General features: G+C 43.1%; 1 protein-coding gene across 5 annotated transcripts in view; it reads right to left on the bottom strand.

Annotated features, from left to right (window-relative positions):
- Positions 1-11019: 11019 nt before the first annotated feature.
- The window catches only part of IL1RAPL2 (interleukin 1 receptor accessory protein like 2), a 399620-nt gene continuing 390702 nt past the window's right edge, over positions 11020-19937 (bottom strand). For all 5 annotated transcript variants that reach the window (XM_068152163.1, XM_068152165.1, XM_068152164.1 and 2 more), the window contains one exon: positions 11020-15480. In XM_068152163.1, the coding sequence (XP_068008264.1) occupies positions 14783-15480 (698 nt within the window). In that variant the 3' untranslated portion in view covers positions 11020-14782. The remainder of the gene's footprint in view (positions 15481-19937) is intronic.

Genomic DNA, 19937 nt, shown 5'->3' with positions numbered 1-19937 from the left:
ATAGCAGCTTCGGTGCCACCCGGTAAACCCATCCCCTCCAGAGGACTGCCTGCCTGCTTTACCGTAGCCAAGTTGCAGCTGAGCCCAGAACTGGCACTCCACAGCTCACTTGGACTTAGCCTTCCAGCAGGGAGAGTAGGGGATTTAAACCAGCTTCCTTTTCCACAGCAGATTAAGTTCTTTAAAGAGTTTAGCTCCATAAACCAATTAGGCATCTTTAAGTCCTTGAGCTCTCATACCTCTCTGAAGCAGTTTGCGTGCTTACATTGCTTTAGAGGGTGAAAGCTGATTTCATCTAGCTGAGACCCCAGCATCTTACAAGGTCATGGGGTGAGCTATCTTAAGCAGTTGGTGAGTCTGGAATCCTCTGCAGACCAAATCTGGGGTGCTGCAATCATGTGGCCTCGTTTCAGCAAGAAAAATCTTACAGGTTTGGAAAAGGCCAACTTCAACTTTAATTCTTTGCCTTCCGCAAGCCCCAGTTCTAGGTTATAAAGTAATAGATGGCCCACAAGCTCATAAACTTTACATGCTATGAGTGGGAGTAAAACAGCTATCACCTCATCTGCACATCCACTGCAGCAGTGTAGGCAGACATAACTGGTGTGTCACCCCCTTGAGTCCCATCCCGATGCCTTATCTGCCCTTCCTGTCATTTTCCTCTGGATTAGTTAACACTAAAAGAAGGAGAGAGCTAATACAGTCATTTCATATTTGAATGTGAAATCTCACAAGCAAATCTCTGAAGTACTGTTTAGGGCTTTTTTATTTATTTTTATTTGTTTAGATTTGGTTTTGCTTTTTAAGTAGGCAAATCAGCAATATCTTGAAAACCAGAGAATCACATCATAAAATCTGATGTGACTCTATCACCAGCTCCCTTTATTTCCTGTAGGACATATCCTGCATAGCTAGATGTATTTATATATAAAGCACCTGGCTTTGCATTATATATACATAAATAAAATTACTGTGTATCTCCTACATGCTGTAATTTTCATAGATGCTCTTTTCCAGTCAGTTAATAACCATACATCATTACATTGTGTTAAAATACAGTTGCTAACTCCTGCACAGGAAAAAACAACATCCCGTGGTAACAATGTGATTCTGTAAACAGTTGTGGATTAACATCCAGCGACCAGGGAATCTTCTCTGTGATTAAAAATCCCCACCAGCTGCCCAGTCTGCTTTTCTAAGTAAACTCTATGTCATTTTATAGCATTAAAAATACAGTTTGCCCACTTACTTGAGGTCAGTCATGTGCTTATGCCTGAAAAGGAGCATTTGTATGAGCGCTATGTGAAAGGCAGACCTTGCTCTGTTGCTCTTGGAGCTGCTGCTGCTGCTTGCTTACAAGGTCACCACCTTTGCTGCTTACAAGGTCACCACCTTTGTTTCTTCCAAAACCAGCAACAAATCATCCCAGAAATGCCCCCTCCATCAGCTCTGCCTGCTCAGTACCCAGGTGCTGCCCTCTGCTTCAGGTTCACCTGAAGTGGACATGGTTCTGAGGGATAGGCCCTGGCCCCTGGAGCAGATCTGAAGGTGCACAGGCTTGCCAAGATCAGACCTGTCCTCGTAAGGTGTTTTGTGCAATTCATAACCTGACACCAATAGGTCCAACTCTAGCTTTAACCATGAAACTTCCCAGCCTAAACCTCTTACAAACAGGAGGCATCCCAGCAGTTCTTCACTCCCTGCAAACACAGATGGTATTTGAAAAACTTGCCTCATTTTGAATGAAAATTCCCCACACTCTGTTCTCCTTCTGCTCAGGCACTTGTGCTGTGGGGAGCTGCTCAGCCCTGTACCCTTGCACGGCCTGCCCTAAGCCATGGGCTGCCCACCACTACCACAGCTCCCATGGCCCTCCGTAGGGCAAGCTGTCCCCTACACAGCCCTGGCCAGAGCCACCTCCTTCACCTGCAGTGTCAAGCAGCAGCAGTGCCTCCTGTGCCCTTGTACCACATGGGGATGAAGCCCGGCAGACTGGCAGTCCTGGAGCAGACTGCAGTGCAGCAGTGGGAGGGCAGCAACAGGTTATTTTGCTAAAAGCCATGTAGATGTCATGCTGAAAGATGGTTTAGTGGCAACCTGGCAGTGCTGGGTTAATGGTTGGACTCAAGGATCTTGAAGGTCTTTTCCAACCTTAACAATTTTATGATTCATAGTTTTAGCCAGCCCAGCACTGTATCTCTGTGGCCCTGACCTGTGCTGAGCTGGTCAGGATGCAGCAGGGGCTGGCTCACCATCTTTGGCTGTGCTGTGGACTTCCCCTGGAGCAGATTAACACCAGTGCATTGTGCACTTTCTCTTCTTTAATCTGCTCACTGAAACCAGAGATGTTCCTTGTGGTGGCTGTGAATACAGATGCAGGCACTGTGGGTACTCACACTCCTCTTCTGCGCTGCATGTGTTATACCACCTCTTGCTTTGAAGTAGCAATAGCACTTCCCTTTTTTTTTGTTTTGCTAGGTGTTTCTTTCCTTAATTAAAAGCCCCAAAACAAACCAGAAAAGCTTTCAGTTTAACTCTGCAATACTCAACCCCTTTTGTTCTTTTTGCTGGACTTAGGTTACCCCATAGATGTTCTATTTTTTTTTTCTTGTCCAGACTTGTCTTCCTGCTCAGCCAGATAACAATTTGCTTTATTTTTGTGTGGCTGTATGGGTTTGTGTTTTCCTTTGACCCTTCTGTGAACAACATAGCACAGGTCAGTATGGGGTATGCCCATTCCCTTTCTTTGGCTTATTTTGATGACTCTCCCACACTGACACTACCTGTTTTTCCAGTCATATTTAATCCCCTTTGTGGCCACCTCCACTTTTCCAATGCATATGCTGGCATGAAACTGTCTCTTATCCTGTCCTAATTTCCATTTTACAACTTCTGGGATGATAATCATAATTTAGTGGTTTTCTTTTTTTTTTTTTCCCCTTTTCTCTTTTTCCTCTGTGTCCTTTGTCCTGGTTATTCTTCATCTAGCCTGGGAGGGCCTGCAAGTCCTTTCATGACTATTATTTTTTCCACATGTCCAAACTCATACTGAGAATTAGGAAACTTCCAGGGCTGATCCTTACTTGGCCAGCATTTCTGGTGCCATTTTGTTTAATCTTTTGAGAGCATTTTCTGCAGTTTTGCTGCCCCACCTGATTAGACAGAAAACCAGGGGTGGCAGAGTGGGCTGACAGGGGGCTGGCCCCCAGGGTGACTCTGCACTGGAGATGCGCTGAGGCCCTTCACAGAGACACAGGCTAGGAGAAAAGTAGCTGAGTTTTAGTCAAACTGAAACCTGATTGCCCTTGGGGTCAGGAAGGACAATACTGGCCTCTGGGCAACGTTAACTTTACACTGTGACTTTTGTGGTCTTCTACAGTACAGCTGACTGTAGGAGGGTTTGGCTGGTTTTGAGGAGGGAGTGTGGTTTCAGCTCACTTCTTAAAATTTGTTGCAGTGCTTGATCTCTTACCCACATAAAGCTGGAAGGGGGGGAGCATGGTTGTGTACTTCAGATGATAAACTGAAAGTGCATCTGGTAACTCACTTCCATGCTAGAAGGAATCACAGGTTGTGCCAAGCCACATCACATTAACTAGTCTAGTTACAAAAACACAGACCCTGTAACTCACAGACCTTCTCATGTCTTCAGTAGAAGCTGTTGGATCAGCTGAAGCCAAATGCTCAGCATTATTACAATCTTCCTTGCAAGCTGCTCAGATTAATGGAACAAATTCTCATTCAGAGAAATCAGGTACAGATCCCTGGCGTCTGCGCTGATTTGACTCTAGCTCTTGAGCAGTACAAATTACAGCACAGTATGGTTATTAATTTCAGCTGTCCTCTGCTCTGGCAAATTATCATCCATTTCCCAAAATGGATATCTCAGCTGGAGACCTTTATTTTATCATCTTAGAGTACAAAATCCCCATTGCTTCCTCCCTCCACATTAGCAGTCTGTCAGGTCCCTGGGGAAGCCTGTCTTAGGTGTAGTGCTATGACTTATGCTTGACTAATATCACCAACACCAGACAGGGCACCAGCACATTTTTACCTTCCGACACGTACATGAAATCTCTCCTCAGGTCCACGACTGCCTGCTCAGGAGTTAGTCACTTCCTCCACAGCCTGTAGGGAAGACAGCAAAGTTAAAGAAATGTTGCTCTGTTCTAACAAAGTTTATTGTCAGCAGCTCATCACTCACACATACACTGAATTCATTTTAATCCATAAGAAAGCTGCCCAGGGTGCAGAGTGGAATCTGAGCACGGTGCCATCAGAGCCTTTGCCTGGTTTCTTGGTATTACCTGGTAACCTCCTGAATTAGTCACATAGCACAAAATGCAATTTCTCTATGTGACAGTGTCCCAGTGCTGCATTTCAAACTGCCTGTATAGGAGCTTTTCCCTTCCTACACCCAGGGAACTGTCTTGCACAGCTCAGTGCAAAGCACAAGTGAAACATGGAATCATCAGGCACATGCTGTAGTGTCTGTGCAGGGTGGCCAACGGGTTAGCAGTGACACCCCCAGGGCATGTTAAGCTTGGGGAAAGGCAGAGTGGGCTGGGGCAAGGGAGAGGTTTCACTCCCAGTGGTGCCTGACCAAGCCATAAAGACAGTTGAGGCTGCTGACTATGTGAGCTGCTTCTGCTTCAGTTATTTTGTGAAAACACAGCTTCCACATCACAATTTTAGACAACTATTTAAGAAACTAATAACTTGCTACAAGTTAAACTGGTCCTGACTGGGTTACCTGATTATACTTTAGTCTCACTCTGACAGTGTAGTTTAGCCACCATGCTATTCCTGTGGTTTGTGCTGGCTCAGGGCGAGTAAATATTAAAGATCAGACACTTTGGTGAGATTTGAGGGCCAGTAAGACTTGGAGGATGTGTACTGAAATGCTGTTGCATCCTCTGGTGAGGAAGTGACAGCACTCAAAGCCCTGTGCCCTGGATGCTGGTCCTGAACAGGCATCCCTGTTGCCACCCCTTGCACACTGTTCCCCTACCTCTGTCCACTTGCAACTACCCCAGGATCACCAGCCAGTGTCACAGAGAAGTGACCACTGGATGACAGCAGCTTTGGGCAGCCAGCCCATGGCAGGGTGCTGCATTCCCCCACTGTAAGGAGGCTGCTGGCTCTGTCCCTGCAGAGTACTGCATGAGATTAGCATCAGCCATCTCACATGGACATGCTGGTTTCTGTGCTTCTGCCCATTTGTGCCTCAGCTTCTGTCATTGCCCTGCACAAAGCACCACACTTTTCCCTGTCTCTCTTGGAGAGAGTTTGTGCTTTACAGTCTTACTGTAAAATAACAAGAAGCAGGCTTCTAAAATCAGGAAGTTTCTGTAACAGACTTCTGTGGTTTTGCTATAATTGTCCCACACGCTCCTCTGACAATTTCTCTGACCTTATTTCTCAAAAAAAAAAGAAAAGAAAGGCAACTCCCATCATCTCTCAAGTCTCTGTAGAGCTCTCCACACACTGAAGGAGAAGCAGAGGCTGCCAGCTCCCTATCTGGGGCTCTTCTTCCACATGTTTGTTAACCCTCAGGGTGCAATGGATGCTGAGAACTACTCTTTCGTAAGATTGGTTTGGCTGCCAAAAAGGAAAAACGATTAGCAGCTCAAAGGTTACATTGCTGCATTTTGCAAGAGGAGCCCTTGTCATGGGCTGCCTCTGCTCTGCTGACTGTGGACGCCACGCCGTGATGCTTGGCTGCCTGCGGGGTGCCAGGGTACTCTGCCTGCCAGGCTGTGCTGCTCCAGCTCTCCATCCCACGCTTGTGGTGAAGCGTGGGAGAGTTCCACCACTGTCCTCCAGACGTGTGTCCTCTCCTCCTCCCATGGATGGCAGTGCACAGACATGATAAGGGGTACCCAGACCTTGCGAGTGGCCACTGAAGGCCTTGTGTCCCACTTCATCTATATGATTGTGCCCAGCTTTATACCGTGCAGAAAACATTCTTTGCTATAGGCAATGCTATTTCCATAACCCCTCCAGGGACTTCAGTATCTTAAAGACAAGTAAGACGATGAGTTTATAAGATATAGTTAATGGGTTAAGAGAGCTATTTAAAACGGATTGCTGAATTAATTACTATTGTTATTGCTTCCTATATTAGCCTCTTATTAACCTGTTTCCCAGGGGCAGAACTGATAGGATTTACCTCTCCTTGGACCCTGGGGAGCTCAGGAACCAGGTACCAGAAATAGCTTTAGAAGCCCTTTCATGGGTTTCAGAGAAGGCTGCAGTGCCCATGAGATGCTGATGCCAGTGCTTCCAAGCAATGCCTATTCCCTAGAAAGCCTCACTGGCTGCTGGCACAAGCATGTCTTTTAGGGAGGCAGTGGTGGGCTCCAGCCTCTCACACACTCAGCTCCTGCCCCTCTCTACCCCAAATTGCTGCTCTGTAGCAGCTCTCAGACACACTCTCTCTGCCTGACTGCCTCTACCATGTCACTCCTCTTACAGGGTGCTCATGCTCAATCACAGCTGGGGGACTGCCAAGAACAAGCAAGGCCCATCAAGTTCATGAATTTTCTCCTTTAGTTTGCTGTCTCAGGTTCCTCTCTGCCATTCCACAATAAAGGGGCTGCTTTGACTTGTCCGTGCCCTGAGCTGTACTTACACCTGTGCAAGGAGAAATTGTTCAGAAGGGTAACTGTGAGCACCTGGCCCTGGACTGAAGCTGGCACTGTCAAATCACAGATGCTTACTCTGTTCATTATGTTGATGAGTGATAGCAATGAAGTTTGAACTTTGTTCAGATTTTCCTCAAGTCTGGCAGTCTAAGAGCCAGAGCTCTGATCTGGGTTCAGGCTGCTTGTTAGGTACAAATTATCTGTCAGTCCAGCCTCTCCCCCATGGTCTCCTTTTGCCAATAATTTGGTACAACACAGAGACTTCCTGTCATCTCATCAGTCTGTGTCCTTCCAAAGTCACTTCACTGCTGATGAGTAGCTTGTCTTTGCACCTCTGCAGTGAGCTGCTGATCCCACAAGGGAGCGTCATGATTCAGTCTGGGAGATGTGTGCCCCAAAACGGCTATGGTGCTACCCACTTGGGGGACATTCAGAGGTTGTTAATGCAAACTGGAACACTTTTCTGTTGGTTGAGGCGATGTGGCCACTGAGCCAAGCCCAGGCATTCTGCCGTTAAGTTGCCAGTCTGGTCCAGGGAATATTGGCTACTGGTCAGAGCTCTGTACTGGGTATGGCCCTAGCTCTGCCTTCGGTTTTCGGTAGGACCTTGGGCAAAATGGATCCTAACCCTGTTTTTCATTTGCTAAAGAGAGGATGAAACCACTTTCCCAGCAGAGCTAGGTGTTAGATTAATTGTTTCATGATCATAAAGCCTTTGATATGCTTTAATCAAAGAGCTGTTAAGGATTTTTAAGGCTGTTATAATTTGTGGAATAGATGGCAATTTTCTGTGTGCAGTCTACACAGAATATGGAATCTCTAATGTTATTCAGGGACTAAGCATTAAATGCTCCCTTTTAGGTGCTGACAGAAGTTACCTTTAAGCCACATACGCGCACTGATTAGAGTATATCATGCTTTAAAAGCTTCTTCACATCTCATTAGACCTTCTCTTCTTGAGTCACCTCATAAGAGGCTAATTTACAGTAAGTCCAGGCCACGTCAGAGTCTGGATTTCTCATGGAAATATGTCTTGGTAGCAAAAGCAGAGCCCCTTGTTCTCTCTGCATGAGCATCACTAATTGTTTCCTCCACATCATAAATCCCAGGGCATGCTCTGAATCCCAAGTAATTCAGAGTTCAAAAGAAATGAGGCACACAATTCTTCCTTCAACAATTTTCATTTCCACCCTGGTTTGCCTACCTGTCTCCATTAAAAGCAGGCACCAGACACTTGGCAAATCCCTCCAGCTGGCAGGAGCCCAGTCTGAACCGGTGCTATATTCTCTAGGTATCGCCCAGCCAAATACTTGAGCCCACCCTGTCGTGCATGAGCGTGGTGGGCACCCCACTGCACCCAGACATAGCCCTGTTGGTCTGCTAGCTCTGACCAGTAGCTGTTGGTGCAATCTCACTCCAGCAAACCACTTCACATGCCCATAGTGGAAACTTGCAGCCAGGAAAACATTCACCACCCGCTGCTGTGTACAAAGGAATTATTTTACAGCCTTAGAAGAAATTGCAAAACTCATCTAGTATAAAATACATTGTTTTGTCTTTGTGTTCCTCCTGAAAAGAAGAAAGCTCTTAAAGCTTGTAAAGCCAATTATGCTCTATCAAAATGAATTAGAGGAGTTGTTTATAGAATACCTACCGTGAGAATCTGGCTCAGCTTGACAAACTGTATTTTTATTATTTATTTGCTTTGCTGCTTTGGTCTGTAGCTGTACAATGGTATTCCAGTGAAGAGAAAATGCTGACAGGTCATGTTCTGCTTCTATTGGCAGTGCTACTGTTTTATATTTAAATGACAAATACCCTGCCAAAGCTCAGGAACTTTTACTTTGTTTCCTTCTTTTTTTTTTCAGACACTGTCTCTTCGGAGCAGCCTTGTTAACCTCTGAATTTCTCTAGTGGCAGCGAAATGATCAAATGGCTTCTTGCAGTAAGCATTGCAAAGCTGTCCTTCCTTCACCATCACTAACACTTCATGCTATTTCTTCAGCAAAGCAAAGCACATTTCAGACCATAGTTCTTCCCGCTTGTAAGACTGATCACAGAATATATCTGCTTGGAAGAGACCTCAAAGATCGTCCAGTCCAACCCTTGACCGAGTACTGAAGGGTAAACACTAAACCATGGCCCTAAGCACCAGGTCCACATGCCACTTTCACACCCCCAGGGACAGTGACTCCACCACTGCCCTGGGCAGACCATTCCAATGTTTGAGAACCCTTTCAGTGAGGAAATATTTCCTAATATCCAGCCAAAACCTCCCCTGGCACAGCTTGAAACTGTTTCCTAGTCTGGTTGCTTGTGATCAAGCAGAAAAGTCTGCCTCCTCCTCGCACCAGCCTCTCTTCAGGTAGTTGTAGAGAGCAATGAGGTCTCCCCTCAGTCTCCTCTTCTCCAGACTGAACAACCCCAGCTCCAAGCCCTTCACCAGCCTTTTTTGCCTTTCTCTGGACATGCTCCACATATGTGCCATTACTTTCCATGTTCAAATTTTGCTTTCTTCCTATAACAAAGTATTCCAAAATTCCTCATTTTTAACCTTTGCTGTGTCAACTAGTGCCAAAACAGAGCTGTTTTAATCACTATTACTTATGGAATTCCAAAACCTTAAATATTTTCAAGACCACAGTGGAAGACACATTTATGCATCTTTCATTGTTTTATAAGCAAATAGACCACCACCGATTGCCTTGAACAAACATCATCATAATGTTCAGGTACCCACGAGGGCAGGGCACACCGGCTCCCTGCCACCTTGGTGGGGCCCCTCCAGCTCAGCTGCTCAGAGCAGTCACTATTTCTCACAGTCATATCTAACTAATGTTGGAGTACAAGAGCTAAAGGCCAGGACTAACTCTCATGGACTTTGGTGAAACAGGCTCTGCCTGTACTCACACTACTCAGCAGACTGCAAAACTGAGACCCCTGGCAACAGTACCGATGCAAACTGATAGAGCACCCAGCAACTACCTGTGGTAAGAGCTGCAGAACTTGGGACAGTCCCAAGCAGCATAATTTGGTATCCATTTCCCTCCTGACTCTGGACCAGGCTTAGTGAAAATGTACTTCTGGTAGAACCCTGCAAATGCAGAATTGAGCAGCTGGTTTGCTGAAATGCTAGAGCCAGAAGTTATACTCTCCAGTGATGGGATGCACTGTACCACAGAAACCAGTCACCTCATCCCAGCGGTGGTCCAGTAACACATCTGTCACTACATGCAAATTTCAGAGCCACAGGTTCAGAAAAGGCATGAGTTTTTACTCTGTGGGGATTTTACACACATGTAAAGAAGAAACCACAAAAGTTTCTCATCCAAGAGGAAACTGACATTTAATCTTAACGTTATCCAGACAGGCATTCTGAAGCAACTGAGCTGGAAAGAAATTATGTGGAAAGAAATGAGACTTCTCTGGGGAACTTTGCTCAGCATCCACTGAACAGTGGACAAAGATGATGCAGTCATGCAAGAGCGGTCATGGTGCTGTACTGAATCAGTGCTTCTGCCTGGAAAACCCTTGGACTCTGCTGGTTTCTTCCTTCCCTTCTTCATGCTTTCTGCTTATATCTTAGCGTCCCAGTAACTTTGCAGGCCTATCATGAACCTCCAAGGGTACACAAAAGATGAAGGGTGTGCAAGACAAGATGCACAAATAGCTCCATGGAGGTAGAGCTTTCTTGCAGATAGCATTTCTAACCGAGCCAGCCCATGGCCACTGCACATGGGTTAAGCTCCCAGTTGCCCAACTGGGACACAATGAAAAAGGCCATTGTTCTCCCCTCTACCACTGACTGAGTTCCCAGGGAGATGTCACTGCCAGACTACCAAGCATTAAAGACTTTCTCTCTTGTAACCAGGACTGAGAGACCTGACAGCTGCTCTGCCATGACACATCTATTCAGAGGCTGAATCAGCAAAGCTGCTCTGAGGCTCTCCGTAAGGGCACAATTCTAAAGGCTGCTAAATGCCATGATTTCTGCTGCTCAACTACCCTTCCAGGCCCCTGCTCAGTAGAGTATTTCTCACTGAATTAAGGGGAATGTAAGTATGTGCTTAGGCCTTGGGTGAATAAAGCAAGCCTGTTGAATCAAAGGAACTACTGGGAGCACAGCAGAAGCCCTTAAAAATCATGTTTGGTTAGGGTTTTTTGTTTTTCCCTTTCCCCCCCTGCCCCCGAAAGTATCTGTTATTTGTTCCCATGTCCTTATCTTGTTTATAACAAAGAACGAACAAAATTCCTTTCCCAAGGCTGGATGGTCTTGGAGCATATCTGCACCAAACAGGAACAAACCCAGGCTTGATTATAGGCAGATTAAATAAGTAAATGCTTCTTAGTCTCTTGACTTCTTTCTCTCCCTTTTGTCTTTTTTATTCAGCCGTACACAGTCAACCTCAGGTTTTATGACCGTATCCCAAGTCTGCTGAATTGGATGGAACTCTTTCTGTTGGTTTGAATGGGCTTTGGAGCAGACCTGTAGGCAGATTGTGACAACATCTTTATAAAGGTTTCTTATCCACAATCTAGAGAAAGCAATATTAATTATTAAAACACCGGTCCAGCACACAGTACCCAAGAACTGTCAATATTCACTCTCTTAACTTAAAATTACTTTGTTTCCTCGTTGAACTCTCTTTAGGAACATAAAATCTATAGAGGCTGAACAGATTTCCAGTTTCTGTCTCATTTTATATACAACCTTCAAACCATAACTTCTTCTGAAGCACATCACACACAAAGGGAAGTACACAAACAGCAGTTTCCAAGCACTACAATAAACCATCATTAAAATGAATGTGCCCCAAATTAGAAGCCCCACATGGCTGCAGTAAGGACATTTGCTGCTGGTGATTTTGTGGCTGGGGAAGGCACAGCCAAACAATCCAGGGGTGGCAAGGGCTGCAGAGTCACACAAGTGAGATGCAGCACCAGGCACACATGGGAGTGTCCTGGCCCTGATAAATCCAGCTGAATATGTACATGGCTTTGGCGTGAGAGAGAAACATAAAATGCCCTTATGCCCTTCCATTTCAGCTAACAACGTTCACACAGATGAGCTGGAACATTTTTGCCACCAAGGCCCTGATCCAGCTGTCACTACCATCATGAGAGAGCTGCTGGAGAGCTGCCACGGAGATGACTTTTACAGTGGGACAAGCTCCCATGCCTGTGCCACCCAAGTCCTACTGACAGATGCATTTCTCTGTTTCACAATATTTTTTTTCAGACCCTTAAGTGCTACTTAGGGAAACGCTTGGCCTCTAGCATATCATACTGGTATTAGGTGAAACTGAGTCAACAAGAGGCCTCCCGAGCTCAGGCCCTCATCCGAATACTAAAAGCAGAGGGGAACAGGCGGTTCCGATTCATGTATATATTGTTGTGGCACTCAATACACACTCTGAAATCTTAAAGCAGCTTGTGACTTGTCATCTATAACTAAAAGATATCGATACACAGACACAGACACACACACACACACAATGTGCTTCTGCAAAACGACAGAAAAACTGTTCTTTTCATCTTACCTCAATGCAGCCATGACTGCAGTTTGCTTTGCAACAGCTACCGCTCTAAGAGACCCTATTGCCACCCAGAAAATTAATTTGCTACCCATATTTAATCATTGTAAATAAAAGAAGCAGACCAACCTGCATATATTTTTTTTCTTTCTTTTTTTTTTCTCTTTTTCTTCTTTTTTCTGGAGTTTGCATGCTTCATACAGAACTAGTAGGCTTAAAACCTCACTGAACATTCTATGTGAATTAACCAGATTCTAGAGTAATGTGGAGAAAGGAAAATAATGAAAAGTACAGCTTTTCATTTCAACATATGCAGCTCTTTTTTTTCATGCAGGGTATTCTTTTAGGTTGGTTTTGTTTTTTTTTCCTTCTTTAAATTACACTTTGCATTAAAGAACATAGCCAGTGTAAACACAGTCTGTAACACTTAGAAAACAGTGCAAGTTTAGTAAATTTCTGGGAGGAGGTTGAAATACATAGATTTATAAGGAAGGTTAAATCTCTCTCTTTCTCAGTAGAAAAATAAGTCTATTAAACACCTATATGTTCAGAACTTAGCTTCACAAAAGAGCAAGTTAGAGTCCTATGCTGTGTAATAAATTAATATTCTTCTCTAGATTTCCATTTTCAGTGTCAGTGTCAAATGCATAATAACGCTAGGGATAAAAAAACCAACCCCAAACAAACAAGAGAAACATGTATTATTTAGAACCTAATGAAAACCTTACAGATAATAACTGGTGTAAGAGGGCACAGAATGCAGAGCTGGGGGAAAGAAGCAATGGAAAAATACCGACCTCTATGAATTATTGCACGTTTGAGATCATTCTCATGGCCTTTGGGCCAATTCTGGATACTTTAAAGTCTTAGGTCAGTGTTTGTTTCCATTTGACTGTAGGGTACAATTTAGGAACCACTGCAAAATGTCAAGGATTTACCAAACTTGTTTGCTGATGAAACCACAGGCAGCTGAGTGCAGAGTGTTAACTTTGTTCATGCAATCAAAGAGAACAACACTAAAAACATACGGAAATACAGGCAAGGTTGCCTGCCACAAAAATATTTTGGAGAACTTGCTCTGGCAGATCTTACTGAGACAAAACTCTCATGTCTACTGTATTTTCATTAAAGCCAAGTCAAAACCTGCAAAACTGGCTTCTGCCTTGATTATTTAGAGCTTTTCCCCTGAATACTGTTGTCTCCATGGTCTGACTCTGAAACCCTTAATCAAGTGAGTATGGAAATCTCCATGAAGCATACTGGCCCAAAGAAAACTCAGCTCTCTTGAGTAGTAACGCCTGATGCTGAGTACCTGTATACTTCTCGTTCACAAGAAGCAAGGATGCCTTCCATTGCTGATGAAGGAGAGCATCCTATCTGACTGACAGGATCACTCACAGGAGTGAAAATGCAAGACCTTACCAGCTACTTCAAAACCTCACTTTTTGCTAGTTGCAGAGAGAACAGAAACATTCCTGCTTCAGCCATATTCAAAAATGTACATAAACTGACAGGTAAATAAATAGAAAGAACTGTCCTAGGTGATTATCACTGCAATTGACGTTAGTAAACCTGAATAATTTAGCACTTCATCTAAGAATATTGCTGTAGTAATTGTTTTCTATTGCTGATGTTCTCAGAAATAGGTTAATTTGAAATTGCAACTACTGGGTTTGGGGGGGGTGGAAAAATTCCTATGCAAAATCACACTGCCTTTACTACAAATCTTAGAAGAGCTCAAGAGATCTTAAGAAATTTCAAATGAACGAACTGTCAGATAAATTTATACTTAATTGGTTTTAAAAAGGCATTTTAAATCTGCAAAAAAGTCTGGAATAATCTATGATCAATTGAAAAACTGTTTAAAATCCTCCTAAGCATCCTCTGGTATTCCACTAAGTTGCTTCATCAAACCACACTGCTGACCACTGACCAGGAATACAAACGTGCCTCAATAATAAAAGGAAGAGATGCTGATGTGAGCAGGTGATTTAATTCTGCAGTTAACTGTTACTTTGCACTTTATTGATAAAGCTTCATCTGCATTGTTTCAGCTGGTCATCTTCTAAAATGCGAGACAGTGGTACTGGGAAGGTTTCCTCCTCCTTCCTTTTGAGAATGATCTACCTCTTGTGGTCTGTGCAGGAGATGATCATTTTCGCAGCATGATTAGACTTTCAAGCTGTACTGAAGTCTATGTGAATAACCCAACAACTTCCATGGATTTTAAATACTACTACGTAAATATGCATGAACGTTGGAGATCATATACAGTGACCTTTTATCCACCCCAGATTGTAAACCTACTGTAAAATGATGGTGGTTTTTTTTTTTGTTTCCTATTCCCCCCCCTCCTTTTTAAAGAAGCAATAAAACTGTACATTAAAAGACAGGAAGGACATTACTGAGTTACAAAAGAATGCCCCCTTTGTCAATAATTTGTAAACATAAACAAAAAAGTTCAAGTAGAAAAGCAAACAAGTGTGCTGCTGCTGCTGCTGCTTCAAATATGTTTTCTCACCCCATGGGGTTAGGGCAAAGTTCTTTAAAAACATATCTTCATGGTCGTCATGAAGCATCTCAAAAGAGTCCTGATCTTCACTACCAAATGTCACTGGTGAAGCTAAGTTCCTTTGCTGATAAAGGTAGCAACGGGTTGTTCCTGTGAAACTCTTGGGAATCCTTCATGGTGTTGTTAAGAGGTAGCTGTCCGTTTAGTAGTGTCAAAGGTATGTTACAGTATGTGTGATGGTTGCTTATGGAAGCTATTGGCAATGTTGCTGCTGACACATCATATTCATATCCTCTGCAGTAATGTCTCATTTGCACAGAGTCTGCTTGATGGTAATCAGCTAAATCAGCCTGCGATTCTACCAGCGTGGCAGAAGTGCCTGTGACAGCAAGAGAGGGTACAGTCTGAAGGTCTCCAAAAAGTCCCTGCTCTGCAGAATCCAGGACCTGATGCCGAGACACCACCTCCTTTTTCTTCCCTGGCATTTCAAAGACTAGGCGCTTCCAAAACTTAGAATTCAGTTTGCTGCTTTTTGGTCCTTTCCACTTGACCACTGAGAGAAGTTTGATGGTGTGCTTTAAAGTTTCCACTTCATGATAGTTCACTTTCCCTTTTAATTCAGTACACTCAATCAAAATAACTTTGATTTCTCCACTGACTAGCATGTTATGGAGTCTGTTTTCCATCTCAAAAATACTCCATCCTCTCCTGAGAACATAGTCTGGAGTTAACACGATAATGAGTCTTCTGCTTTGTTCAACACATCTTGTGAGATCTTCAATGTAGGCTACAAATTATAGAAAGAGAGAAAGAGTAAAGAATAAAGAAGTCTATTGTATCAAAACATCAGGCTTGCAATCAAGTACAACAAAATCCTAGAGGTTACTGATCCACACCAATTAAAACAAGGGGCATTTCACATATACGCTAACAAAAATAGGATTGTGTGTCACAACTCATTTCTATTTATGGAGTACATATAGGAAACTCCTTAATAACACCCTCCATCCTTTACTGGTTTTCCCTGTTCATCTCAACAGAATGACATTTGCATAATATCCTCACCGTGTAGATGCATAGGGGACTAAAAATACACAGTTCACTTACTGAAAAAAATATAGGTCAGGATCAATGTAATGTTTGTGTAAATTTTCACATTAACACTGGTTATGATTAACATTGCATTGAGGGAAGCACACTCTGGGAAACAGTTCTTGTGTTTCAGATGCAAGGACATGAAGATGCTGCAGGGTGTATGAACTGCAACTTGCAAGAGCTCGAAAAGAAATCAACCCTCATCACATGCAGAACTTGTGCTATTGCATAGAAGCATCACGGTAACTCTTTCTTCGTTAGGTATTGACCACCAAAGCACAAAAACATTGTCTGTGGCCTAGTGGTCTGTTTTAATACCACAAACCTGTGCTTCTATGTACCCCAAGGTGTTAACAGAAACTCCACAAGTGACAGGAACAAATGGAAAATTTAAACATATTGGAGGTGTTTATTTGTTGAGACATCAGTGACAAAGGAAACGGCATTCTTCTTTTATTCATGCATGCCAAGTAGTTGCAAATGATCAGTGTAAGCAGAACTTCCAGCCCCATCATTAGCTCCATGATGTCAGCTTATTAAAGTATATAATATTCTTGGACTTGGATCCCTGAATTTCACTTGTCCCAGGGACGGTAGGAAAGACAAGCAAATTACACTGGTCTGACATGGAACAGGATGGGAAAGAGATCCGCTTACAGACCTGATCCAAAACCCATTCAAATGAACAGACTTCAACAAGTTTCAACGGGTTTTGGGTCAAGACCAGAAAAATTAAATCACTTGGAATCAAACCACCGAGGTGAGAAAAGTGTTCACTGTTTGTACTGCATGATGATTGTGAGCTCAGAGACAGGATACAGTTGTGCTTTTTTTAAACTACATGAACCTCTCGACCATGCTACTCAGAATGTGCTGCCTGACAACAGAGGAGAAGCATGTGTTAGAAATGAAGACTTGGACACAAGAGCTGCACAGAACAGATCTTTACTCAGCACAGGGCAGGGCCTCTCTTACACACACTGCCCTCTAGCAGGAACAACAGTTACAAATAACATCATTAATCAACATCTGTTACTGCAAGACTCATTTTTATAGTCCAGGCACTGTACCACAGCATGCGTATTCACACCACTTCCAGTAAAGTAAGTAGCTACAAAATAGGCCAACAGGAACATTCTAAAATAGCTTATTTTCTTGAGACTGAAGGCATAGTTAGCATCAAATCTGCCTTAACCAATGATGTATTTCACCACTTAGCAGCAAGAAGAGTTTCTTTCACAAATGGAAAAGAGAGGCAATTGCAAACATCCCACAGACACACAGAAATTTAAGACATACACATACATTACAAATGTCTATGCAACAATCCTGACTTTTAGTTAATGTTTTATGACTCTTTAATCATGCAGCATTTACAGTTTTGTTTTGTTTTCTTAAAATAGTTTATGAGGAAAACCCCCACATTGCTCTGGTAAAATAGTTACTCATTAATGAAAAAGATCCAACATTAAAATCCATGGGAGAGGCAGCGGAGAGGGGAGAGGATCAGCAACAATGAGAAAATGATAAGCAGAACTGGTGAAACAAAACTTAAGGAAAGGTAGAAATGTTCAATACAATGGAAAGAGATTATCCCAATGTATCAACAGCTCAGACTCTTCATTTTCTTCCTTTCTTTCTGCTCCCAAAAAGAAAGAATTTAGGTGGGAAGCTTCATCATTAGAGGTTGAATCTGCAAGATACAGTAAAACAACAAACTATCATGCATCTTTCCTGAGACATATTCATCCCTCCTTCAAACAACTCAGAACACAGTTCTCTGCAGGACACAGCACCGGTCAGCACCACACATCCAGGTTAGTGCTAAGCACAGCCATGCACCTCCTATATGCATCCAATTTAAAAACAACAACAAAACAGGCAAAAAAAAAATCACTCCACTTTCATCTCTTCAAATATCCAGTGGCAATAATTTCAACAGCAAGAACCCGGCAATAATCCATGATACCATCTCCATCAAAAACTCACCAGACTTTGCTTTAGTCAAAGAGGGAATGAGGTGTGAAGCAGACAGGAAAAAGTCTCTATTTTCTCAGATGGATACTTCTCCCCTCTGTGCCTCTCCCAGAATTGGGCACGCTCACCTTCCTCACTGGATAGTACAACAAGTTAGATCTCTTTCTACAGATTACCAAACAGACACCTTCACAAATGACCACCAGGTGCTCCTTCAAATTCCAAGTTTGCAGCTGTGTTTCACTGACAGACATGGCCAATGTACAGAGGGTTTGTTGGTGCACTGAGGACAAAATACACTGTACTACAGGAAACTGGAAACCCAAATGAAAAGGCAAATGCATTCCTCAGCCATCTGGCCCAGAAGTACTTAGTACTCCCAGTAACTTCAGCTTGGGACTACTACTAAAGGCAGGTGACAACTTTGCTGGAGCATGTGGTTCCATTGGGTGCACTCTGCAATGTGTTCAACATTTCTGTGAGGAAAAGCACGAGGGGACACAGATTCCTGTCTGTAGATATGCAAGTTGTTTCTTTTCCAGTGGTACTAGACTGACTGCATAAACATATGAGTTGCTAAATCATTCACTCCCCTTTCACTCAGAGTGTGAGATTGCTCAAGATGCTGTAGGTTCAGTTCTCTGCCTCAAGTGTCGAGTCCATTAGAAGGTATTAAATCCAAACAGTCTGTATTGCCACAAACAATGGAGAAAGGGTTGTTTTCACTTTTCCAGTGAGCTAAGAAATAACTACCAGGCAATGGCTCTGGTTCACTTTCAAGAGAAAAACAACAGAGCTGGGATTTCACGAATGACATCATCAGCTAGGATAAACTGTAAGATTACAACATATTTCCATCAGATAAATATCATGCTGGTGAAACTTCACTTTTGCTGCAGGATGTGTAAACTTCAATGACATGTCATTGTGAGGGGAGAGAAAAATAACCTTGAGAGAATCAGTATAGAATTATTCATGTTGTGCTTTATCATAAACTAGAATGTAGAAATAAAATGTCAGCATTAGAATTAACCCACTAGATTTTATTAAAAAAAGAATACTTTACACTTTAATTCTTTTCCCACCCCTGAAGCACCATTTTGCAATATGGCACAAAACCTGTTAAAAAGGTAGCTCTATCAGTAATATACTTGTGTGATGTTCAATGAAATGCCCAAGGAGGTAATGACAGCGAGACTTCAGACTCATAAACAAACAGGTTTTGTGTGGTTGGCCTTTAGTAATGAAGACAGATCACCCAACAGCAAATATATGTTCACCAAACACAGTCAACATGCAATGATGCTGCACTGTAGTTTGAAGCACTGAGGGAGAGAAGTCCAAGACATGCATCCCATTTGCATTTAAATCATGCAGAACTGCCTGTTGAATCTTGAATGAGCTGCACTAACCACAGGATGGAAGGAAACCCAGACAACCTAGTATGAAAACAGACTAAGAACAAGGAAATGAATGACCACCACGGACACTGAGTTGCTTACACAAAGAAATGACTGACTGACCAAATTCAGATGATCTGCAGAAGCAGTTGAGGGAGAGGGAAGGAACATCAGAAATCATATAAAGTTCTAGGGATAATTTTGGGAAGCATGGTCTGCAGCACTACAAGGTCCAAAGAATCCTTATTATCAACCCCATATTGGCTGGTTCCTGGCAGTCTGAAAATAACCACCCTTTCTGCTTTTGGCAGTATGACTATCACTTGAGAAAGTTATTTATAGAAGAATAATTTAGTCCTGGTTTCCCAGCTGAATAGTTCCCAAACTCTTACTCTGATTACATTATTATAACAAAAACAATTGCATGTCTTCCTTTTCCTATTTGTTAATCTGTTTGGTCAGACCAGAACAGCAATGCAGCTGGAACTGCAAAAACACAGAGGAGAGTGGCAACAGGATCATAGAATGGTCTGGGCTAGAAGGAACCTCCAAAGGTCATCTAGTACAACACCCCTGCAATGAGCAGGGACACTCTCCATTAAATCAGGTTGCCCAGAGCTGTATTGAGCCTGACCTTGAATATCTCCAAGGATGGGGCTTCAACTACTTCCCTGGGCAACCTGTAATAGTGTTCTACTACCTTCATGGTAAAGAACTTCCTCCTAATGTCCAATCTAAATCCACTCTTCTCTAATTTCAAAACATTGCCCCT

This window comes from Melanerpes formicivorus, unplaced genomic scaffold (genome assembly GCF_026170545.1).
Source record: "Melanerpes formicivorus ecotype bairdi unplaced genomic scaffold, bMelFor1.0.p_v2 SCAF_22, whole genome shotgun sequence".
NCBI lineage: Eukaryota > Metazoa > Chordata > Aves > Piciformes > Picidae > Melanerpes > Melanerpes formicivorus.
Note: the sequence above shows the minus strand (reverse complement) of the source record. Positions and strands in the feature narration are given on the sequence as shown.